Below are 26,745 nucleotides of genomic sequence, written 5' to 3'. Positions count from 1 at the left end.
TACCCAACAATATTAAATGTGGTTAAACATGAAAAGAGGTGAAACATGAGTAAACTACACATTTTAGGCAATTTAAATGAGGCCGGAAACAACAAGCAACAATTCCGGAAAATCCCCATATGCATATTATGAATTTGGTACTGTTCTGCCCTAAACATGCAAAGTTTATTAAATTCCGAGCTATGGTTAATTAGTTATGAAATAAAGCATTTTAGCATGGTATTTATGCAAATTAAATGCAAACAACATTTTAAACATTTTTAACATAGATGAAAGTGGCATATTATGAAACTAGACGAAAATCTAAGCATTTTTCATATATAAAGTATTTTAGTCCGATGCACGGTCATTGAGTTATTAGCATTTTGAAACGATGGCATTTACTGAAATTATGCATGCCATGAAAAGAGCTAAATTCGTCTCACACTAAAAATAAAAGGCCAAGCAAAAAAATATGTGGAGCTGGGAGTCGAACCCAGGACCTCCTAGATGGATGGATGCACGAGTGACCAGTGCATGCCATGAAAAGAGCTAAATTCATCTCACGCTAAATAATGGAAGTTTGACAAACATAGCTTTTATATGCAAGATGAACCATACCCTGGTGCAGGTCTGACGAAACTGAAAACTGAAACAACGATAGCTTGCTCTATAGGCGTGGCTGCTCGATCGATGTGGGGTCAACGCGAACATAGAAGGCAGCAAGGCATTCACGCGTAGGGTCCAAGGGGACGCGGACATGGCGGCTCTTGAGTGGCTTCGGTCTGAGGCAGCATAGAGAGAGATGGCGAGATGAGAGAAGAAGATAGAGGAATGGGAGTGACGCGCGAGGCAACTGCGTGCCTCACCTTGTCCGCGACAGCGCTGCTGCTTGTAGACGACCGGTGGAGGCGAGCGTCCATGAGCACGGTCAGGCTGGAGACGTGGATCCGGGGGCAGCGAGCTTGCCAGCGTCGGAGACGAGGGCAGGCAGCAGTGCTCGGGCGGTGAGACACGGGGCGGGGCGCTCGACTTTGATATAGAGGAAGCAGGGGCGCTGCGGCACGGCTGGACAGCGGAGGGCGGCATCTGGCGCGGTGCCACGCGCGAAGGAGGGCGCCAGTCACCATGTTCGTCAGCAGCAAGGGCGGGTGGCGCGAAGGCGGACGGATCCGGGCAGCGCTAGACACAGGACGATGAAGGATGCTGACAAGCTTGCTCCAGGACGAGGTAGCCATGGTGCTCCTGCAGGTGGCAACGGTTAGCGAGGCAGCAAAATCCGGGGGAGATGAGTGAAAGGAGGGACGCGTCGGCGACCTGCGGTGCTCCGGCATCGCGCTCGCCGGCACGACGGAGGAGGAGCGGCGATGCGGTGCGCGAGGTGAAGACAAGCAGGGGCGATGGAGCCCTACAGTAGGGGAAGCAGAAGAAGGCTCGGCGGCGACATGAATGGGAAGGAGGTCAGGCAGGGTCGCGGACTTGATGGATCCGGCCGCGGGACACCGGTTCCCGACGGCGGCGAGGTGAACTGGAGCTTGGGCAGGCATCCATGGTGTGCTTCTTCTCATCGCCGGCGGGGACGGCTGGCTCCATGGAAGTGCTCGAGAAGAAGCAGAGGAGGCCGTGGACTCTGGCTGCTGGTCGAGATTGAGCTTTCTTGATCTGGAAGCCGTGGGGAGGATCTGCGGGTTGGTGGGGATCGATGGATGGATGGATCGACGGGACTGGTGGTGGCTGAAAATGAGGAAGGGACGAGAAGGTGGGTTGGGCAGGTGGATCGGCGTAGATCCGTGGACGATGGTGAGTGCGTGGCGGCGGTGATGGGACGGATGGGACAAGGGAGAGGATTTTTAGGGTTTGCCAAAATGGACTAGGGGTGCACTATAAATACATCACGGATTAGGTTAGGGGCTACCTCGACCCTACGATCGTAATTGGATGGCTAAGAAAAAATATAGGTTAGGAAGTCCAAATAAGAAAATGGAGATGTTTTAGGAATGTTTGGGGATGATCCGGACCCAACGGTAACAATAGCCCGGGTCGGGTTCGGGACAACTCTCGGACGCGCACGAGGGGTCTGAGCACTATGCAAGGAGGGGTCAGGTGGTTAGGAGGGGTTTCGGGGCCCTCCGATCATAATCAGAAGGCTCCAGACGAGAGGGGGGTTAAGCAGGCCTAGGTGGGCTGTAAAGAGAAGGTTGGGCTAAGGTGAGAGGGAAGGAGTGCAGCCCGGCAACTGTTTCCGGAGACCGAAAATGTCCAACGATAGACCGGCTATACTGCCACTATAGTTATCCGTTAGGGCATCAAACGGACTCCGAATGCGATGAAACTTGGGAGGCGGTCTACCTACACTATAACAAGACCGCACGCCAACTCTCACCCTGTTCTTAGAACATTTTCCAGCCACTTATAAAATACTATATCGGACGTGCTGCGGGCGCGCGCAAGTGTGTCTGGGCTCAGAATAGACAACGAAGAGAACTAGAAGACCCGGATGGATGCAAGTTTTGAAAACATGATGATGCAATGCACATGATGACATGGCAAGATGCAACATGCAAGCGAATGACAAGGCAACAACAGCGAATAACTGGAAGACACCTGGCGCATCGGTCTCAGGGCGTCACAACACTCCACCACTACGAGAGGATCTCGTCTCGAGATCTAGGATGGCACCAGAGAGAAACAAAAGAGGAAGAGAATTTAAAGAGGAATACAATGGAGATGCTTCTTGGCAAATGAGTGAAACCAAAGAACCTTGTGAGGTTAAACAATTGAAAGAAGAATACAATGGAGATGAACGAGATTGCGAACACTCTGTTAGATAAGAGAAACATGGGACACGACGAGAACCAAGAAGTTGAGTGACAGATATATATTGAAACCACTCCGGTTAAAAAAAGATATCGAGGGAATACGATTTATATAATTTGGGCAGCACTCCGACTGTAAATGGAAGGAATTGAACTTGAACTTTACAAAATGAGTGAATACTAGATGAAATCGACAACACACTGCCTCCGGAACTATTGAAAGAATGGCACAAGGGATAAGAAAGATTTCAGACAACACTCCGGTTGAGAAGGGAGGTAAAACTTGATAAGATGAGAGGACTTGAATGGAGGACACAACACTCCGTTTAAATGGACAACCACGAAAAGAACACGGTCCTCACAATCCGAGAAGATGAGTGAAGAGATCAACATCACAACGCCTCCGGAAGCAAGAATAGAAGATATATCATAGCAATAACAGAATGGAGAAGGAAATGCCAACTTCTGCCACAAATGAGTTTGAAAGCATCCTTAGAAAGAAGGATTGAATGGAGTTGTTGTAAAAAAACCACAATGAACCGAATAAGCTTGTGGTGGGCTTATGGAAAACATCTCAAAACTGAGGTGAAATTCTGCCACTTACGAAATCAATTGCTTGCTTCAGAGCAACGAAGAGATGAAAACTCTTTCATTGTGAGAATAGGAGGAGACTTGGATTATTGATAAGCACCATAATACGGACATTCCTTAGGGAAGGCTTTAGGTGAAATATAACCCAAGATAACTCTAACAAAGTGATTAATGGTTTAAAATACCTCATTCTTGATAACTTGTGAATCATGAAACATGAAGGGAAATTATCAAGAATGACATAACACCACCTCAAAAGATAAGGGAGAAGGGATTGAACTTTGAAATGCAAGATAAAGAATACTTGAGCTCCTCTGAAAAGAATCTCGATGAACACTTCGAGAAGGAATTAAATCCTTGATGAACCATCATGTAGAGCCTCCATGAAGAACTCCGGTAATAAAAGGATGATAGAAAGAAAGAGAAGTTGAAAACACAAGGTGAATCCTTGCAATGATTTAGATGAATCTTCATGGTGATATAGTTGAGAGATCTTGGAACTCCGGGAAAAGTATGAAGCACTTGAACTGAGAATTTACTCATCGTGAACAAACTCCGGAAGAATGAATCCATCATTTCGATGACGCAAGAATAAGAATTATGTTATGTGCATCCTTCACCAATTTAAATTGATGACAAGCAACGGATTTGGCATACTACTTATTCTCGTAGAAAGGATTAAGATAGATATAGCGCAAACTTGAGAAAGATCTTCAACGAACCACCGGTAGGATTTGGAAAGCACGAATGCATTGATACGATAACGAGGGAAGAGGAATGTTGGACGAACCACCGTTAGGATTAAAAGAACGAGCGAAGAAAACGAACACATCGTCAGGAGGAATTGGAAAATGAACGAAGATACTTGAGAGAATTTAGATACAAGTGAAACGAAGAGGTCATGAACTGACTAGACAATACTTGAATGATGCACCGGTAAGATTTGGAGAACAAGAGCTGAAAGCTAGAATGAATAATTCTGAGATGATGGGCTCCGGAGAATCAAACTAAAAAGACTCCTGAATTGCTCCGGATGGGTGAAAAGAATTCTCACAGTCGCAAACAATTATGAGAGGATGGCATCAAGCTTGAACTTCGCATCTTTGGAAGAACGGGTAAGAATTTAAGAGGAACTCTTCTTCGGTCTTCAAATGTTGAGAACGATGCTGAGAAACACCACTATGAATTGTTGAGACACTCCGGAATAATGAAGAATAGAAAGTTTGAATCAACAATGAAAAGAATTCGAAAGATCTTGGAGAAAGACATATGACTGATGATAATTCATTCTTACGTCAGACTTTGAAATGAATTTGAGAATAACTCCGGAAAAGAAGAGTCAGGTAAGATCCTGGGAAAAGACATGTGGGTTAGGGCCCACTCAAAAGATACATCGTTGAACGGTTTTGAAGAGAGATTGCACCGGTTGATTTAAATGGCTTGAATGAGGTAACAACCACAAAATAACTTGAATGGATTAAGAATGGAAACATGGATCTTCCGAGATATCTTCAACACTCCAGAACAAATGAATAGCGAGAGGTGAACGATTCAAGGGTGCACCGGCATGAGAAGGCATTGGACAAATGAAAGGAATATGCTCAACACCGAAGCTTGAATTGAATCCACCGGAAAAGAAAAAGAATGAAGACTGATGAACTTGAAGCTCCGTTAGTATCTTCTTGAGAATCACCGGATAAGAACATTGACGGAAAAGAATGGAGAAACTTCCCATCAATAAAATGGATACTTGATTAAGAAATCTGAGTCCTTGAAGAAAAAGGGTGGGAGGGCGGGAAAACAAAGGCAACTTGGGACGGATGAAACAAACAATGTTGGGATAGAATTGAAAAGACAAACTTGATGATCAAGAAGGATTAGCATCCTCATAGAAATATGAGAACACCTCTTAGGGAAGGTATGGAATCAACACTTAACATTGAAGCAACTCGAATACCACAACTCAAAACAAAACAAAGGATTGGATTGCAGAATAAGCCGGAACAAATACATATGATAGAGATTTACCCAATCCCATTTCATGCATCTGTCGGAAAGATATTCCAGGAGCTACTTGAATCCCCGCCTATAAACTCCCGAAACTTTCTGGTTATGCAATCAGGTGTTGAGGATACAGGGGAAGCATAATATCTCACCCAAACTAACAATCCCTACATCCAGCTGTATCCATCCTTCAACACATAACCAAGACACCTTCGTAAATCATGTACCTCAACCTTTGAAAAACCATCCGTTATACGAGTTATGGAAATACTCCCGAACTCCCGCCCCAGTACTGGGTGGCGTCGAGATTATCTCACCAACAACTGCATAAAAGAGATTTTCGATGTCGGCAACCTCAGGTATTCCAGGAGGCACCAAGAACAATGTTCTCGTCACAAGAATATCAGAAATATTCCAAGATACCCGCATGATCTTAAAAAAAATTAGTGAAATTTGAGAAGAGAAAAGTCAAAACTTCTACGTCAGGAGGCCTCACCAGAGCGACGAAGGGACTGAGGAGTAAAAAGAATCCTACTCTCTGATATATAAAATCCTAAGACGCAAAAAATTTTGTTCTAGACTCAACACCGTCAACGGTTCGATCAAGCAGGGGGCTCCTAAGTCGGGGATGGCTCTGATTACCAACTTGTAACACCCACAATGCGGCTACATCTCCCACGTGTCGGGGCACGACTTAGAGGCATAGCCGTATGGTAATTTTGTCGCAAGAGGGGTAATCTTCACACAATCGCATGTACTGAATAAGAAAGGGATAAAGAGTTGGCTTACAATCACCACTTCACACAAATAACAAGTTAAACATACATCATACAGAGTACAATTAAGGTCCGACTACGGAACCAAAATAAAAGAAGACAACCCCAAATGCAAGATCACCGATCGTCCCAACTGGGCACCACTACTGATCATCCGAAAAAGACAAATAACAATGACCAAGATCTTCATAGAGCGCCCACTTGAGCTCGGTTGCGTCACCTGCACTAGTATCATCGGCACCTGCAACTGTTTGAAAGAATCTGTGAGTCACGAGGACTCAGCAAGCTCACAACTGCGAGATCAAGACTATTTAAGCTTATGGGTAGGGTAAGGTAAGGAGGTGGAGCTGTAGCAAGCACTAAGCATATATGGTGGCTAACATATGCAAATAAGAGCGAGAAGAGAAGCAACGCAACGGTCGAGAAGCTAGAAGTGATCAAGAAGTGATCCTGAAACTACTTACATTCAAGCATAACACAAGACCGTGATCACTTCCCGGACTCCGTCGAAAAGAGACCATCACAACTACACACGGTTGATGCATTTTAATTAAGTCAAGTGTCAAGTTCTCTACAACCAGATATTAACAAATTCCCATCTGCCACATAACCGCGGGCACGGCTTTTGAAATTTTAAACCCTGCAGGGGTGTCCCAACTTAGCCCATCACAAGCTCTCACGGTCAACGAAGGATATTCCTTCTCCCGGAAAGACCCGATCAGTCTCGGAATCCCGGCTACAAGACATTTCGACAATGGTAAAACAAGACCAGCAAGACCGCCAGAATGTGCCGACAAATCCCGATAGGAGCTGCACATATCTCGTTCTTAGGGCACACCAGATGGGCAAGACGTCAGGTTGGCATAGACCCTGGTTGCCCAGGGGGCGCTGGATATCGCCCAGTTCGGACCAACACTTAGAGAAGCACTGGCCCGGGGGGTAAAAATTAAGATGACCCTCAGGCTCGCGAAAACCCAAGGGAAAGTTATAGGTTGTTAGGCAAATGTAAAACTAAGGTTGGGCCTTGCTGGAGGAGTTTTATTCAAAGCAAACTGTCAAGGGGTTCCCATAACACCCAACCCCGTAAGGAACGCAAAATCAATGAACATGACACCGGTATGACGGAAACTAGGGCAGCAAGAGTGGAACAATACACCGGGCATAAGGCCGAGCCTTCCACCCTTTACCAAGTATATAGGTGCATTAATTAAATAAGATATATTATGATATCCTAACATATCCATGTTCCAACATGGAACAAACTTCAGCTTCACCTACAACTAACAACGCTACAAGAGGGGCTGAGCAAAAGCAGTAACATAGCCAAACAACGGTTTGCTGGGAAGGTGGGTTAGAGGCTTGACATGGCAATATGGGAGGCATGGTATACCAAGTGGTAGGTAGCGCGACTTAGCGATAGAATGAACAACTAGCAAGCAAAGATAGAAGTGATTCCGAGGGTATGATCTTCTTGCCTGAGATCCCGCAAGGAAGAAGAATGAGTCCATGAACAAGACAAACTGACGTAGTCAAACGGATCCTCACAACTCCGGAACGAAACCGAATCTAACGAGAGAAGCAACCCGGAAAGAAGCAAGCAACATAGTAAACACACAAGCATAAACATGGCATGATGCACAACCAAGGATGATACATGTCCGGTTTAATGAGGCATGGCATGGCAAAGTGCAACAAACAACACTACAAATTAAGTGGAGCTCAATATGCAATGAGTTGCATATCGACGAAACACCACATGACTTATTTAGTTCTCTCCCGTTTATGTACCCAACAATATTAAATATGGTTAAACATGGCAAGATGTGAAACATGAGTAAACTACACATTTTAGGCAATTTAAATGAGGCCGGAAACAACAAACAACAATTCCGGAAAATCCCCATATGCATATTATGAATTTGTTACTGTTCTGGCCTAAACATAATTTTAGAGTTATTAAACATGCAAAGTAAGTACATCATGTTAAACTAGGCATTTTTCTACCCCATTTAAATATAAAGTTTATTAAATTCAGAGCTACGGTTAATTAGTTATGAAATAAAGCATTTTAGCATGGCATTTATGCAAATTAAATGCAAACAGCATTTTAAACATAGATGAAAGTGGCATATTATGAAATTAGACGAAAATCTAAGCATTTTTCATATATAAAGTATTTTAATCCGATGCATGGTCATTGAGTTATTAGCATTTCGAAACGATGGCATTTACTGAAATTATGCATTACATGAAAAGAGCTAAATTCGTCTCACACTAAAAATAAAAGGCCAAGCAAAAAAATATGTGGAGCTGGCAGTCAAACCCAGGACCTCCTAGATTGATGGATGCACGAGTGACCAGTGGGCTACGATGGAAGTTTGACAAACGTAGCATTTATATGCAAGCTGAACCATACCCTGGTGCAGGTCTGACGAAACTGAAAACTGAAACAACGATAGCTTGCTCTGTAGGTGTGGCTGCTCGATCGATGCGGGGTCAATGCGAACATAGAAGGCGGTGAGGCATTCGCACGTAGGGTCGAAGGGGACGCGGCCATGGCGGCTCTCGAGCGGCTTCGGTCTGAGGCAACATCAAGAGAGATGGCGAGATGAGAGAAGAACAGAGAGGAATGGGAGTGATGCGCGAGGCAACTGTGTGCCTCACCTTGTCCGTGACGGTGCTGCTGCTTGCAGACAGGCGGTGGAGGCGAGCGTGCACGAGCTCAGTCAGCCTGGAGACATGGATCTGGCGGCGGCGAGCTTGCCGGCGTCGGGGACGAGGGTGGGCAGTGGTTCTCGGGCGGCGAGATGCGGGGCGGGGCGCTTGTATTTGATACAGAGGAAAGCAGGGGCGTTGCGGCACGGCTAGACATCGGCGAGGCAGCAGTGGAGGGCGGCGTCTGGCGCGGTGCCATGCGTGAAGGACGGCGCCAGTCGCCGCATTCGTCAGCACCAAGGGCGGGAGGCACGAAGGCAGATGGATCCGGGTGGCGTTAGACACACAACGATGAAGGACGCTGACAAGCTTGCTCCGGGATGAGGCGGCCATGGCGCTCCTCCAGGTGGCGGCGGTCAGCGAGGCAGCAAAAGCCGGGGGAGGTGAGTGAAAGGAGGGACGCGTCCGCGACCTGTGGTGCTCCAGCATCGCACTCGCCGGCACGACGGGGGAGGAGCGGCGACGCGGTGCGCGAGGTTAAGACGAGCAGGGGCGATGGAGCCCTGCAGCAGGGGAAGCAGAAGAAGGCTCGGCGGCAGCATGAACAGGAAGGAGGTTAGGCGGGGTCGCGGACTTGACGGATCCGGCCGCGGGACACCGGTTCCCGATGGTGGAGAGGTGATCTGGAGCTCGGGGAGGCATCCATGGCGTGCTTCTGCTCATCGCCGGCGGGGATGTCTGGCTCCATGGAAGTGCTCGAGAAGAAGCAGAGGAGGCCGTGGACTCTGGCTGCTGGTCGAGATCGAGCTTGCTTGATCTGGAAACCGCGGGGAGGAGCTACGGGTTGGTGGGGATCGATGGATGGATCGACGGGACTGGTGGTGGCTGAAAACGAGGAAGGGACGAGAAGGTGGGTTGGGCAGGTGGATCGGGGAAGATCTCGAGGATGACGGTGAGTGGGTGGCGGCGGTGATGGGACGGATGGGACAAGGGAGAGGATTTTTAGGGTTTGCCAAAATGGACTAGGGGTGCACTATAAATACATCACGGATTAGGTTAGGGGCTACCTCGACCCTACGATTGTAATCGGAGGGCTAAGAAAAAATATAGGTTAGGAAGTCAAAATAAGAAAATAGAGATGTTTTAGGGATGTTTGGGGATGATCCAGACCCAACGGTAATGATAGCCCGGGTCGGATTCGGGACAACTCTCGGACGCGCACGAGGGGTCTGAGCACTGTGCAAGGAGGGGTCGGGTGGTTAGGAGGGGTTTCGGGGCCCTCCGATCACAATCGGACGGCTCCGGACGAGAGGGGGGTTAAGCAGGCCTAGGTGGGCTGTGAAGAGAAGGTTGGGCTAAGGTGAGAGGGAAGGAGTGCAGCCCGGCAACTGTTTCCGGAGACCGAAAATGTCTGACGATAGACCGGCTATACTGCCGCTATAGTTATCCGTTGGGGCATCAAACAGACTCCGAATGCGATGAAACTTGGCAGGCGGTCTACCTACACTATAACAAGACCACACACCAACTCTCACCCCATTCCGAGAACATTTTCCAGCCACTTATAAAATACTATATCGGACGTGCCGCAGGTGCATGCAAGTGTGTCTGGGCTCAGAACGGATAAATGAGAGAACTGGAAGACCCGGACGGATGCAAGTTTTGAAAACATGATGATGCAACGCGCATGATGACATGGCAAGATGCAACACGCAAGTGAATGACAAGGCAACAACAGCGAATAACTGGAAGACACCTGGCGCATCGGTTTCGGGGTGTCACAAGTGGCGAGCCCCCCCCACCCGGAACTAAGGAACCGGTGGACCGCATCAGCAATCTCCCGGACGTCATCCTTCAGGAGATCATCTCGCTTCTCCCCACCAAGGATTGCTGCCGCACACAAGTCCTCTCAACTCGGTGGCACCCTCTATGGTGCACCGCGCCCCTCAATCTCAACTGTCTTCGGATATCTGTCCTTCTTGAATTTGATCTCCTCAGAGCCATCATCTCCTCTCACTAGCAGGGCCCCGTTCAACGCCTCTGCATCCCGACACGCTACCTGCTGTCCATACACAGCACGGTGGACGCTTGGCTGACATCCCTTCGGGAAACTCCAGCAGTTTGAGTTCTACCATTACCATGAAAGTTTCATACCATGAACATATCAATAATTCGTGCCCACACCACCGTTGTCCATCTCGCGGTTTTCCTCCTCTCTCCACATCGCCACCTTCGTCCAGTGCCATCTACTAGACGATCTGGTACAAATGCTTCGACTCCCACTGCTAAAAAAACTTTCACTTTTGGTGGTTTATCTGTCGGAGGCCTCACTGCACAGCATCATCCACTCCAGTTGCCCTGCCCTATAGCGCGTGCTGATTGTTTTGGGAATATAAATCCCTATTAGTTGTCTCCAAATAAAGTTGCCTCACCTTAAAAGCATTGGAATTTGTTTTGAAGGATAGCAGCTCATCATCGAAGATGCCCCTTCACTTGAAAGGTTCCTCCTTGATAATTGTTATAAACCTTCGCAAATAACTGTCGTCTCTGCACCCAAACTGGAGATCTTGGGTGTAATTCGTGATTCATTTAATGATCACAAGAAGTTGGTGTTTGGATCCTCACTTTTTCAGGTACCGTATATTATCATCTACACATTTCTAATCATAAGCTGCATTTTTCATTTGTGCGCATAAGTTTTATATCATCTTGGAGTACACTTTGGGTACTAATATTATGTTATATTCTCAATGAAGAGTTTGTCCATGGATAGCCTATCAATGTTGCTGGATTCCGTCAAGATCTTATATATCGGAATGTATAGTTATGATCTGAACATAATTATTGGCTTGCTGCGATGCTTTCGGTCTCTGGAGAATTTATATATGGAGGTTATGATTTCATGCACATTGAAAGACTGTATATATTGTACTAGAATTAACCGTTCAGCTATTGCTCTTTCGACATACTCTTTTTTCAGACCTTAACTATTTTCAAATCTTCATGTCTACTTAGGTACTGAAGTACATGACAAAAACGTATAACCAATCGGTGGCGTAATAACCACCAGGATTTTCTCAGTTCTCATGACATTCGTTTGAGGACAATAACGATGGAAGGATATGCATCCAACCAGGCAAACAGAAGCTTTGTCACATTCTTCCTGTTGAATGCGCGGTTACTATTGTTCCTGAGGCTTAAGTTTTACCGCAAGAGATTTCTCACGGACGGACACGTTGAAGAGCAAAAAAAGAAGTTTCAGGTGGACAAATGGGCTTCTAAATGTGCTCGGCTTCTATTTACAACAAGTTGTAGTCATCGTGGAATAAATTTTTATGCACAGGATATTGATTTTATGGATCAGATCGATCCATTTGTTTGTGACTACGAAAAAGAGTGGTTGGGTTAGATGTTACTACCATGTTCAATCTGGATTTTGTCTAAAAATTTGATGAACAATTAATCCTTGGGCTTTTTGTACCATTTGTAAGCTTGAGTTTCATGTTGTTTCCCTCGTACTCCCCTCCACCTGTCACTACACTGCCGCATCTTCCACGGCTAATGTTCCTTCCCGTCCGAGGCCTCGCCGTCGTTCTCCGCCTTGGTTCGCTCGCTGTGCCCGCCTCCATCTGGCGTTGTCAACATGGTCAACAACCAAGAGGAATCAGGAGATGATTGTATGTGGAGAGGCTGACAGTAGGGACCCACCAGGGTCATTGCATTACACAAGCAGGTGCCTCGTTATTACAAGCCAGGACAAGTCATCGACGTCTCATCTCACACCAGTGATGCATAGGCCAGCGCAGCGGCGGATTTGTTAAATTTACACAACGAGCGGATAACACCAGGGACCCAGCAGCTCGCCCAGTTGTTTTTTTAGTTTCAGAGACGGAGCTCAACTGCGCGTTGTGCGGGGGCTGTGGCCCGTCTAGCCCATGCTTACGCTTTTATTTAAGAACATGACGAGCCCAGTTGATATATTTTTATTTTCTAAAAATGGCTAGCCCAATTCTTTTTTTTGGAGAACACCAAAACTGAGGGCTACTTGCTTTTCTCCACCCTGCTGGGCAGAAAATCTTTCAAGATGAGGAGGGAGGGATGTAAAGTAGTAAGAAATGGGCTTCCCCAGAAAATGGGCTATAAGTTGTAAGAAATGGGCTATGGATTTTTAAACCAAAGCCAACCGGCAATTACATTAAAATATCATTTTTTTTCCTGGATTTCTCTACTCTCTACTCTTATAAAAGCCAAAGCCAACTGGCAATTACATTAAAAGATCGTATTTTCTCCCACAAGATAAACTACTCATACAATTGCATCTTCATTTTTTTGCACAGAATTGTTTTTTGAATTTTATTTTGATATATCTTTTTAAAATTATTTTTAATGTGACTCAAAATTTCGTGATTAAAAGAGTTCGGACCCCATCGAAATATGAAACTTTTCGTTGAAGTTTTTAGTAGTGCCCAGAATATATGGTCTGTAATGCTAATAAAAAGAATATGGGCTTCAAATATCCTTAAGAATTAGAAAATGGGTTGTAAATTATTGAAAATAATGGCTAATGGGTTGTATGTTGTTTTCCACAGATTTGGAGGCTGACTTCTGGGCCTACTAGGTTGATGATGACGCTGTCCTAATTTTTTTGACGCGTACGCAAGGCTTTGTCAACTTAGTCAACACAGAGCAGTGACTGTTGGATGTCCATCCAACAGCCATCATGCTTCTTCAATCTCTGATCTTCCTGCTCTAGCCGCCCAAACCATCGCTGGCGGGACTGCCTGCTCCCTCCTGCCGTGGCTGGCTGTGCTGCCGCCAGGCCATCCCTCTACCCACCCGCACATCCTATTATTTTCCGGCGATGTCAGCCTCACCCCGCAGCCAACCAGTCGGCGCTCGTACACCCCTCAGCGTGGGCATCTGCTGCGGTGGCTTCGCCGGCTCTGGTTCGTTCCCTTCCTGGGCCTCACCCTCATCCACCGCGTTTGTGCTCTCGGCGCGGTGAGGTCAATATTGTCAATAAACAACAACCACCGGAAGAGGCTGACAGTAGGGGTCCACGCAAGGAAATGCCTCCTTATTATGTGCCAAATAATAATTCCTCCACCTGACAGCTAGGACCCATCGGAAGGGCCTCTGTATTTCTTGAAAAAAATGTCCCCCCCGCTGTCAGCTCGGACCCACCAGCTATATCTTCGCACAGAAGGAAGTGCCTCCTTATTACGCACAAAAAAATGAATACTCCCCCTACTAGCTGGGACCCACCATTGTGGGAGGCTGACTTGTGGGCCTACTAAGATGACGGGGACGGAGGGCTTTGTCAACTTAGTCAATATGAACGATTCTAGCTCCAGTGACTGTACGATGTCCATCCAACGGTCGTAGTGCTTCTTCAACCTCTGGTCTTCTTGCTCCAGCCGCCCAAACAAGCGCTGGCCGTGCCGCCGGCTCCTGCCTCCCGTGTTCGGCTGTGCTGCCACCGCTGGCCATGCCATCCCTCTGTACTCACCCACACCTCTTGTTATTCTCCGGCGACAGCAGCCTCACACCGCAGCCGAAGCAATCAACCCATGTACTCCCCTCCACGTGGGCATCCACAGCCGCGTCTTCACCGGCTCCGTGTTGTCCCCTTCCTAGGCCTCGCCGTCGTCCACTGCCCTGGTGCTCTCGGTGCGGTGTGGTCAACGTGGTAAAGGAACGACTTCCATCGGAGGAGTACTATACGTGGAGAGGCTGCCAGCTGGGTCCACGGCCGCAGCAAGGAAGTGCCTCCTTATTACACGGAAAATAATGATTCCTCCATCTGACAGCAGGGACCCACCGGACGAGCCACCGTATATCGCAAAAAAAACATTCCCCCCTGACTGCTGGGACCCACCAGCTACATCTTCGCACGCAAGGAAGTACCTGATAGTCGGGACCCACCCGGTCAAAGCGTATGTAGCGTTGTCATTCCAGTCGCGAGCGTGTACGTACATACGATCGGTCTGTCTGCAGGCTGCAGTGATGAACCGTGGCCGTGTAAGGAAGGGCATGTGTCGTAGTAGAGGCGCGCACATGTGGTAGTAGAGGCGCGCACATAGCATGTACACGTACGTACATCGGCTAGGGTGCAAGAACATAAATACGGACACGTACGTACATACAAGCGGGGTCTCGAACGCCTACTCACGCATACGTAGAGCTAGGGCTCGTGTACATGGCAGGGTCGGAACAGAAGCTATGTCGTCGTCGTGTTCATGGGGAGGCAACCGGCTGGGTCGGAACGGAATGCGTCGTCGTGTTCATCGGGAGCCAACCAGCTTGGACGGAACAGCCGATGGAAATGAGGCCTGGCGTATCGCGAATGGAGGAAACGACCTTGTGTTCGACCGGCCACGGTGGAAACGGGATCCTGTTCATTGGGAGGGGTCTGGCGTACCGCAAAATGGAGGAAATGGACCTCCTACGGTGGAAACGGGGTCCTGTTGATCGGGAGGGGTGTGTCGTACCACAAAATGGAGGAAACAGACTTGTGTTGGAGTGCTACGGTCGAAACGGGGGTCCTGTTCATCGGGAGGGGTGTGGCGTACCGCAAAACGATATTGTTCGGCTTCACTGTCGACCTCTTCAAGCCTCGACGGGCTCCTGTTCATCCACCGTCAACCTCCTCCAGCCTCCACCTACGACTGTTCATCCAGCCTCCACCGCGCGCTCCTCCACCGGCTACTGTTCAACCAGCCCTCTCCACGGGGTCTTGTTCAACCACCCCTCCATGGGCTACTCTTCATGCAGCCCTCCAACGGCTACTGTTCAACCAGCCCTCCATGGGGTCCTGTTCATCCAGCCCTCCACGGGGTCCTGTTCATCCACCGGTTCGATCGATCGGGGTACTGTTCATCCAGCGGCAACGACCTCTACTACCACGGGGTCCTGTTCATCCAACCCCCCACCAGGAACTGTTCATCCAAACCCCCTCAACAACGCTCACTGTTCATCCAGACGCAACATCGATCGGCTTTAGTTAGCAACAGTAGCGACGGAATCACACTTGGGTTAAGTTAACATCAAGGGATCGATCGGGGTTTAGTAACATAGCTAGTGTAATCGCTCGGGTTTAGTTAGAGCCTGCAGTGCAATCGCTCGGGTTCAGTTAGAGCGCAACGCCTCGCACACACGCGCGTACGTACGATAGAAACACGCATCACTCGACCCTCGACCACCCACCGTAACCGGGAACTCCCCCGATATTTTCCTCGCCCTAGCTTCTACCACATTTTTCTCCATCATGGATGGCCCAAAGAATGTCATGCAGCTGCTTCTCCGGCCCGCCCAGGATGAAAAGCCCATTTTCTGTCATGATTTTTTGACATAGAAGTAGGACCCACCACATCTATGATGATACCGGGTTTTGTCACAATTATTGTCATAGAAGTGCCATAAGTATGACAGAATTTTTTTTTGTTCGGCCCAAAATGTCACGGGAGGTGGTGGTCGTGGCCGCCACCCCATCGTCGGCCACCGTGGCCGCCAACCCACCGTCAACCGCCGGGATCATCACCCGCTCCGCCATCGCCGCCCGAAGGAGGGAGGCGGAGGTGGAGGCCTGATGACCCACAAGTGTAGGGGATCAATCGTAGCCTTTCGATAAGTAAGAGTGTCGAACCCAACGAGGAGCAGAAGGAAATGATAAGTGGTTTTCAACAAGGTATTCTCTGCAAGCACTGAAATTATCGGTAACAGATAGTTTTGTGATAAGGTAATTTGTAACGGGTAACAAGTAATAAAAGTAAATAAGGTGCAGCAAGATGGCCCAATCCTTTTTGTACCAAAGGACAAGCCTGGACAAACTCTTATATAAAGGAAAGCGCTCCCGAGGACACATGGTAATTATCGTCAAGCTAGTTTTCATCACGTTCATATGATTCGCTTTCGGTACTTTGATAATTTGATATGTGGGTGGACCGGTGCTTGGGTACTGTCCTTCCTTGGACAAGCATCCCACTTATGATTAACCCCTATTGCAAGCATCTGTAACTACAACAGAAGTATTAAGGTAAACCTAACCATAGCATGAAACATATGGATCCAAATCAGCCCCTTACGAAGCAACGCATAAACTAGGGTTTAAGCTTCCGTCACTCTAGCAACCCATAATCTACTTATTACTTCCCAATGCCTACCCCTAGGCCCAAACAATGGTGAAGTGTCATGTAGTTGTCGTTCACATGACACCACTAGAGGAAAGACAACATACATCTCATCAAAATATCAAACGAATACCAAATTCACATGACTACTTATAGAAAGACTTCTCCCATGTCCTCAGCAAAAAACGTAACTACTCACAAATCATATCCATGTTCATAATCAGAGGGGTATTAATATGCATAATGGATCTGAACACATGATCTTCCACCAAGTAAACCAACTATCATCAACTACAAGGAGTAATCAACACTACTAGCAACCCATAGGTACCAATCTGAGGTTTTGAGACAAAGATTGGATACAAGAGATGAACTGGGGTTTGAGATGAGATGGTGCTGGTGAAGATGTTGATGGCGATTGACCCCCTCCCGATGAGAGGATCGTTGGTGATGATTTCCCCCTCCCAGAGGGAAGTTTCCTCGGCACAATAGCTCCGCCGGAGCCCTAGATTGGTTCCACCAAGGTTCCGCCTCGTGGCGGCGGAGTTTCATCCCTAAAGCTTGCTTATGATTTTTTCCTCCACGAAAGACTCCATATAGCCAAAGATGGGCATCAGAAGGCTGCCAGGGGGCCCATGAGGCAGGGGGCGCGCCCCACACCCTCGTGGATGGTGGGTGGCCCCCCTCTGGTACTTCTTTCGCCCAATATTTTTTATATATTCTGAAACGTGCTCCCGTGAAGTTTTAGGACTTTTGGATATGTGCAGAATAGGTCTTTAATATTTGCTCCTTTTCCAGCCCAGAATTCCAGCTGCCGACATTCCCCCTCTTCATCTAAACCTTGTAAAATAAGAGAGAATAGGCATAAGTATTATGACATAATGTGTAATAACAACCCATGATGCAATAAATATTGATATAAAAGCATGATGCAAAATGGACGTAGTAACAACCCCAAGCTTAGACCTCGCTTGTCCTCAAGCGAAAGCCGAAATCGAAAAATATGTCCACATGTTTAGAGATAGAGATGTCGATAAAATAAAATAGGACAAGAGGGCATCATGACCATTATTATAACAGCAACACACACACACACATATATATATATATTGTCATAAGATCTCTTATGCTAAAGTAACAATTCAATCACAATTTCAAGTATGAATCAGAAACTTCATTGAGGACCAACAAACTATAATCTCAATCATTGAAGCAATTGCAATTTATCATAACATAGGAAAGAGTCAATATAAGAGGTTTTGAGGAAACCACATACTCAACCATCATTTAGTCTTTCACAATTGCTAACACTCACGCAATATGTATGGGTATGAAGTTTTAGTCTTTCACACCTTTATTATGCAGTATGTCTCTTTTATTTCTTCCCCATCACAAGATCGTATAAAGCTTATTTTCTCCACACTAATAAGTCATACATATTTAGAGAGCAATTTTTATTGCTTGCAACGATGACAACTTACTTGAAGGATCTTACTCAATCCATAGGTAGATATGGTGGACTCTCATGGGAAAACTGGGTTTAAGGATATTTGGAAGCACAAGTAGTATCTCTACTTGGTGCAAAGAATTTGTCTAGCATGAGAGGGAAAGGCAAGCTCAACATGTTGGATGATCCATGACAATATAATTTATCTCAGATGTAAGAAAACATAACCCATTGTCTTCCTTGTCCAACCTCAACTCTTTAGCATGTCATATTTTAATGAGTGCTCACAATCATAAAATATGTCCAAGATAGTATATTTATATGTGAAAACCTCTCTTTCTTTATTACTTCCTCTTAATTGCAATGATGACCAAAACTATGTTTGCCAACTCTCAACAACTTTTATTCATCATACTCTTTATATGTGAAGTCATTACTCTCCATAAGATCCACATGATCCCTTTATTTCTTTTTATTTTTTCTTTTATTCCCTCAAGATCATAGCAAGATAACCAAGCCCTTGACTCAACACTAATCTTTATTATATATAGCTCACAGACTCGATTACATAGAAGGATCATAAAGCAAAACTCAAAACTAGATCATACTAAAACTTTATTCTACTAGATCAAGATATTACCAAAAGGATCAAACTAAGAAAAACGGTAAGGATAAAAAGTGTGGTGGTGATACGATACCGGGGCACTCCCCCAATCTTGGCAGTTGCCAAGGGGAGTGCCCATACCCGATACTCAGTTCTTCTTTGTTGGTGAAGAATGTGTTGGTGATGATGGATAGTCACACATCGAGCGTAGGAGATCCTCCAATTTGCGGATAATGCCCTTGAGTGCGATGATATGCTCCTTCAACAAAATATTTTCACTTGTGAGATACTTGTTTTGAAGGCGAGCTAACTCAATCATCTTGAAAGCTTCAATCTCCATTGGGGTAAAGAGATTGTGATGAGGTTGAAGGATGTCTTCTTCTAATACTGCCGGAACTTGATCCCCCCATGGCCTTATTGATCCCATCATCCTTGTTGATCTCTTCGGGATCTTCTCTCTTCAGCTCTATCTTCATGTGCCAAGCATCGTTTCCCTCATTGTTGGAGGACGAGGGAGACGACATGATGCCTGGCCTTGACAACCCTAGCAGAAAATAGCTCGAAACAAAAACAGGAGATATTTGCATGGTACGGTGGTCAAAACCTTCGGGAGATTATATAATGAATTTTTGCCGACCAAAAGAAGTATCGTGCAAGAAAACGAAGTCTGGAGAGCACACGAGGTGCCCACGAGGCAGGGGGCACGCCCAGGGGGTAGGGTGCGCCCTCCACCCTCGTGGAAGCCTCGTATCCTTTTCGGACTACTTCTTATTTTCCTATTTTCTTAAATATTCCAAAACGGAGAAAAATTGCCATTATAACTTTTTTGGAGTCGGTTTACTTACCGTACCACGTACCTATTCCTTTTCGGAGTCTGAAACATTCTGAAAAGTGTCCCTTATGTGTTCCTCCGAGGTTACGGTTTGAATAACATTAGTTTCAACATTTATAGGATTACCTGAGATATAATGTTTGATTCTTTGACTGTTCACCACCCTCGGATTTGTTCCTTCGAAGTTGTTGATTTTTATGGCACCGGAACGATAGACCTCCTCGATAATGTAAGGACCTTCCCATTTAGAGAGGAGTTTTCCTGCAGAAAATTTTAAACGAGAGTTGTATAACAATACATAATCACCTACATTAAACTCACGTTTTTGTATCCTTTTGTCATGCCATCTTTTAACTTTTTCTTTAAACAGTTTGGCATTCTCATAGGCCTGGGTTCTCCATTCATCAACTGAGCTAATGTCAAAAAGCCTCTTCTCACCGGCAAGTTTGAAATCATAATTAAGCTCTTTAATGGCCCAATATGCCTTATGTTCTAGTTCAAGAGGTAAGTGACATGCCTTTCCATAAACCATTTTATACGGAGACATACCCATAGGATTTTTGTATGCAGTTCTATAGGCCCATAATGCATCATCAAGTTTCTTGGACCAATTCTTCCTAGATCTATTAACAGTCTTTTGCAAAATTAATTTATGCTCTCTATTACTCAATTCTACCTGGCCACTAGATTGTGGGTGGTATGGAGATGCAATTCTATGGTTAACATCATACTTAGCAAGCATTTTACGAAAGGCACCATGAATAAAATGTGAACCACCATCAGCCATTAAGTATCCAGGGACTCCAAACCTCGGAAAAATAACTTCTTTAAGCATCTTAATATAGGTGTTATGATCAACACTACTAGTTGGAATAGCTTCTACCCACTTAGTAACGTAATTAACAGCAACTAAAATATGTGTATACCCATTAGAGGAAGGAAACAGTCACATATAATCAAAGCCCCAAAAATCAAATGGTTCAATAACAGGTGAATAATTCATAGGCATTTCTTGACGTCTACTAATGTTACCAATTCTTTGACATTCATCACAAGACAAGACAAACTTACGGTCATCTTTGAAGAGAGTAGGCCAATAAAAACCGGATTGCAATACCTTATGTGCAGTTCTATCTCCAGCATGGTGTCCTCCAAAAGCCTCACTGTGACACTTGCATAGGATCTGTTACTATTCAAGCTCAGGTACACAATGTCTAATAACACCATCTACTCCTTGTTTATAAAGGTGTGGGTCATCCCAGAAGTAATGTCTTAAATCATAGAAGAACTTTTCTTTTCTCGTATGTGAAACTAGGTGGTATAAATTTAGCAACAATATAATTAGCATAATCAGCATACCATGCAGTAGTACGAGAAGCATTTATCATAGCTAATTGTTCATCACGAAAGCTATCATCAATAGGTAGTGGGTCATCAAGAACATTCTCGAACCTAGACAAGTTGTCTGCAACGGGGTTCTCAGCTCCCTTTCTATCAATAATATGCAAATCAAATTCTTGTAGCAAGAGAACCCATCTAATAAGTCTAGGTTTAGCATCTTTCTTTTCCATAATATATTTAATAGCAGCATGATTAGTGTGAATAGTTACCTTAGAATCAACAATATAAGGTCTGAACTTATCACAAGCAAATACAACTGCTAAAAATTCTTTTTCAGCAGTATCATAATTTCTTTGAGCACTGTCTAGAGTTTTACTAGCATATTGAATAACATTTAATTTCTTATCAACTCTTTGTCCTAGAACAGCCCCTACAGCATAATCACTGGCATCACACATGATTTCAAATGGTAAATTCCAATCAGGAGGCTGAACAATAGGTGTAGAAATCAAAGCTTTCTTAAGTATTTCAAATGCTTCTACACAATCATCATCAAAGACAAAAGGAACATATTTTTGTAAGAGATTAGTCAGAGGCCTAGAAATTTAAGAGAAGTCCTTAATGAACCTCCTATAAAAACCACTATGACCAAGGAAGCTTCTTATACCTTTAATGTCCTTAGGACACAACATATTTTCAATAGCATCAACTTTAGCTTCATCAACTTCAATACCTCTTTGAAAAAATTTATGCCCCAAGAGAATACCTTCATTTACCATAAAGTGGCACTTCTCCCAATACAAGACAAGATTAGTTTCTTCACATCTCTGCAAAACTCGATCAAGGTTGCTTAAGAAATCATCAAAAGAAGTTCCATATACGGAGAAATCATCCATGAAAACCTCAACAATCTTTTCACAAAAGTCAAAGAATGTAGCAGCCATACATGTTTGAAAGGTAGCAGGTGCATTGCATAAACCAAAAGGCATATGTCTATAAGCAAAGGTACTGAAAGGGCAAGTAAAAGTTGTATTTTGTTGATCCTCTTTTGACACAGGTATTTGAGAGAAACCAGAATAACCATCTAGAAAGCAAAAATGTGTATGTTTGGATAATATTTCTAGCATTTGATCAATAAAAGGTAAAGGGTAATGATCCTTTTTAGTAGCTTTATTTAATTTGTGAAAATCAATTACCATTCTATAACCTGTAACAATTCTTTGTGGGTTCAATTCATCTTTATCATTAGGAACAACAGTAATACCTCCCTTCTTAGGGACACAATGGACAGGACTTACCCACTGACTATCAGCAACGGGATAAATTATACCTGCCTCAAGAATATTTAGTATTTATTTTCTTACCACTTCTTTCATCTTAGGATTTAACCGTCGTTGGTGATCAACAACCGGTTTCGCGTCTTTCTCCAATTTTATTTTATGTTGGCGGAGAGTGGGACTAATGCCCTTAAGATCATCAAGAGTATATCCAATAGCAGCACGATGCTTCTTCAGGGTTTTCAATAATTTATTTTCTTCATGCTCTGAAAGGTTAGCACTAATAATAACAGGATATATCTCTTTCTCATCAAGATAAGCATATTTAAGAGTATTAGGCAATGGTTTAAGCTCAAATGCGGGATCACCATTGGGTGGAGGAGGATCCCCTAGGATTTCAACAGGCAAGTTGTGTTTCAAAATAGGTCCATGTTTAAAGAATACTTCATCTATTCCCTTCTTTCATTCATAAACATATCATTTTCATGGTCTAGCAAATATTGTTCTAAAGGATCACTAGGAAGCACGGCAATAGAAGCAAGACCAATACTTTCATCTTTACTAGGAAATTCTTTATCATGGGGTTGTCTATGAAATTTAGCAAAATTAAATTCATGAGACATATCCCCTAAACTAATAGAAACAATATCCTTATTGCAGTCTATCTTAGCATTAACAGTATCCAAGAAGGGTCTACCAAATATAATGGGACAAAAGTTATCTTGTGGGGAACCAAGAACAAGAAAATCAGCAGTATATTTAACTTTCCCACACAAGACTTCAACATCTCTAACAATCCCAACTGGTGAAATAGTGTCTCTATTGGCAAGTTTAACAGTAAGATCAATTTCCTCTATCTCAGCAGGTGCAATATCATGCATAATTTCTTTATATAGGGAATGAGGTATTGCACTTGCACTAGCACCCATATCACAAAAGCCATGATAGCAATGATCTCCTATTTTAATAGAAATAACAGGCATGCCTACAATAGGTCTATGTTTATTTTTAGTATCAGGTCTAGCAATTCTAGCAGCTTCATCACAGAAATAAATAACATGCCCATCAATATTATCGGCCAAGAGATCTTTAACCATAGCAACACTAGGTTCAACTTTAATTTGCTCAGAGGGAGTAGGTGTTCTAGTATTACTCTTACGAACCATAGTTGAAGCTTTAGCATGATCTTTTATTCTAACAGGGAAAGGTGGTTTCTCAATATAAGCATTGGGAACAACAGGATCATTATAAGTGATAGTCTTTTCTTCAACTTTAATAGGTTCAACTACTTTTACTTCAGTGGGAGGGTTATATTTAAACCACTTATCCTTAGGGAGATCAACATGAGTAGCAAAGGATTCACAGAAAGAAGCTACTATCTCAGAGTCAAGTCCATATTTAGTGCTAAATTCATGGAAAGCATCAGTATCCATAAAAGATTTAACACAATCAAACTTAGGTGTTATACCTGACTCCTTACCTTCGTCGAGATCCCAATCTTCAGAGTTGCATTTAATTATTTCCAATAAATCCCATTTGAATTCAATAGTCTTCATCATTAAAGAACCAGTACAAGAAGTATCGAGCATGGAGCGATTATCGAGAGAAAGCCAAGCATAAAAAATTTGAATAATAATTTCTCTTGAGAGCTCATGATTGGGGCATGAATATAACATTGACTTAAGCCACCCCCAAGCTTGAGAAATGCTTTCTCCTTCGCGAGACAAAAAATTATATATATAATTACGATCACGATGAACAAGATGCATACGATAAAACTTTTGATGAAATTCCAATTTCAATCGGTTGTAGTTCCATGATCCGATATCATCACATAGCCTAAACCATGTCAATGCCTTTCCCTTCAAAGATAAAGGGAAGACCTTCTTCTTGATAACATCCTCGGGCATACCTGCAAGCTTAAATAATCCACAAACTTCATCCACATAGATTAGGTGCAAATCGGGATGTAATGTTCCATCACCTGTGAAAGGATTAGCTAGCAGTTTCTCTATCATACCCGAAGGAATTTCAAAGTAAAAAATTTCAGTAGTTTCAATAGGTTGAGGAGCAACTCTTTGCTCTACTGGTCGGGGTGAAGATACCCCGAACAAACCCCTCAAAGGATTATGTTCCATAGTAACAAGTGATAGTAAATTTCAGCACACTATATAAATTTTTCCTTACCAAATTCCACCTACCAAAGACGCTTCACTCCCCAGCAACAGCACCAGAAAAGATTATTGATGACCCACAAGTGTAGGGGATATATTGTGGCCTTTTCAATAAGTAAGAGTGTTGAACCCAACGAGGAGCAGAAGGAAATGATAAGTGGTTTTCAGCAAGGTATTCTCTGCAAGCACTGAAATTATCGGTAACAGATAGTTTTGTGATAAGGTAATTTGTAACGAGTAACAAGTAATAAAAGTAAATAAAGTGCAGCAAGATGGCCCAATCCTTTTTGTAGAAAAGGACAAGCCTGTACAAACTCTTATATAAAGGAAAGCGCTCCAGAGGACACATGGGAATTATCGTCAAGCTAGTTTTCATCGCGTGCATATGATTCGCGTTCGGTACTTTGATAATTTGATATGTGGGTGGACCGGTGCTTGGGTATTGTCCTTCCTTGGACAAGCATCCCACTTATGATTAACCCCTATTGCAAGCATCCGCAACTACAACAGAAGTATTAGGGTAAACCTAACCATAGCTTGAAACATATGGATCCAAATCAGCCCCTTACGAAGCAACGCATAAACTAGGGTTTAAGCTTCCGTCACTATAGCAACCCATCATCTACTTATTACTTCCCAATGCCTTCCCCTAGGCCCAAACAATGGTGAAGTGTCATGTAGCCGACGTTCACATGACACCACTAGAGGAAAGACAACATACATCTCATCAAAATATCGAACTAATACCAAATTCACATGATTACTTATAGCAAGACTTCTCCCATGTCCTCAGGAACAAATGTAACTACTCACAAATAATATTCATGTTCATAATCAGAGGGGTATTAGTATGCATAATGGATCTGAACATATGATCTTCCACCAAGTAAACCAACTAGCATCAACTACAAGGAGTAATCAACACTACTAGCAACCCACAGGTACCAATCTAAGGTTTTGAGACAAAGATTGGATACAAGAGATGAACTAGGGTTTGAGATGTGATGGTGCTGGTGAATATGTTGATGGAGATTGACCCCTTCCCGATGAGAGGATCGTTTGTGATGACGATGGTGATGATTTCCCCCTCCCGGAGGGAAGTTTCCCCGACAGAACAGCTCCGCCGGAGCCCTAGATTGGTTCCGCCAAGGTTCCGCCTCGTCGCGGCGGAGTTTCGTCCCGAAAGCTTGCTTATGATTTTTTCCTCGATGAAAGACTCCATATAGCCAAAGATGGGCATCAGAGGGCTGCCAGGGGGCATGCCCAGGGGGTAGGGCACGCCCCCACCCTCGTGTACGGTGGGTGGCCCCCCTCTGGTACTCTTTCACCCAATATTTTCTATATATTCTAAAACATGCTCCTGTGAAGTTTTAGGACTTTTGGAGATGTGGATAATAGGTCTCTAATATTTGCTCCTTTTCCAGCCCAGAATTCCAGCTGCCGGCATTCCCCCTCTTCAATTAAACCTTGTAAAATAAGAGAGAATAGGCATAAGTATTGTGACATAATGTGTGATAACAGCCCATAATGCAATAAATATTGATATAAAAGCATGATGCAAAATGGATGTATCAAGGCCCGCATGTGCGTCAGTGACCTTGGGCGCTACATCGAGTTCCTGTGGGAGGAGGAGGAGCGCCTCGTCGAGCACGCAAAGACCCTTACCGCAGCTGTGGCCGCCGCACACGCCGATGCAGAGGCGAGGAATCAAGAGATCTACGAGCAGACCGGCCGCTTCGAGAGGGATCATCTGGAGCAGCAGTGGGTGTTCGAGCTGGCGAGCGTCGCTGAACGTGCAACAGTGGCAGGCACCATATTGCATTTGTCCAGCTCATCGGTAGGCTCCTCCTCCTCCTCTTCCTCTTACAGTCTTACTGAGCGTGCTCGACAAAGGAGAGGCTGCCAGAAGTAGCACAAAGCCCTCTGTCGTAGTAGTAGTATTTATGGGCTATTTTGTTCAGTTCCTCTGACTATAGATGTGTGGTCGAACTATACAACGTACTTAAAATTAGCTAGTATATATAGTTGAACTAGCTATTTCAGTACGTGGTTGGCAACAATTGGGGAGAAGTTTGGTCGTTTCAACTGCCGAGTTGAACTGTTTGTATAAATTAAGAATG

The 26,745-nt window shown here is 44.6% G+C and overlaps 1 protein-coding gene across 1 annotated transcript; it reads right to left on the bottom strand.

Moving 5' to 3' along the window:
• Positions 1-604: 604 nt before the first annotated feature.
• LOC125512253 lies at positions 605-1,788 on the bottom strand. Its single transcript, XM_048677350.1, has 3 exons — positions 1,297-1,788; positions 849-1,224; positions 605-764 (listed from the first exon to the last, which is right to left on the bottom strand). The coding sequence occupies exons 1-3, from the start codon at positions 1,545-1,547 to the stop codon at positions 711-713; spliced, it is 681 nt and encodes a 226-aa protein (XP_048533307.1). The 5' UTR covers positions 1,548-1,788; the 3' UTR covers positions 605-710.
• Positions 1,789-26,745: the final 24,957 nt, after the last annotated feature.

This window comes from Triticum urartu, chromosome 6, assembly GCF_003073215.2.
Source record: "Triticum urartu cultivar G1812 chromosome 6, Tu2.1, whole genome shotgun sequence".
Lineage (NCBI taxonomy): Eukaryota > Viridiplantae > Streptophyta > Magnoliopsida > Poales > Poaceae > Triticum > Triticum urartu.
The sequence above is the reverse complement of the archived record's forward strand: the minus strand, read 5'-3'. Positions and strand labels throughout refer to the sequence as shown.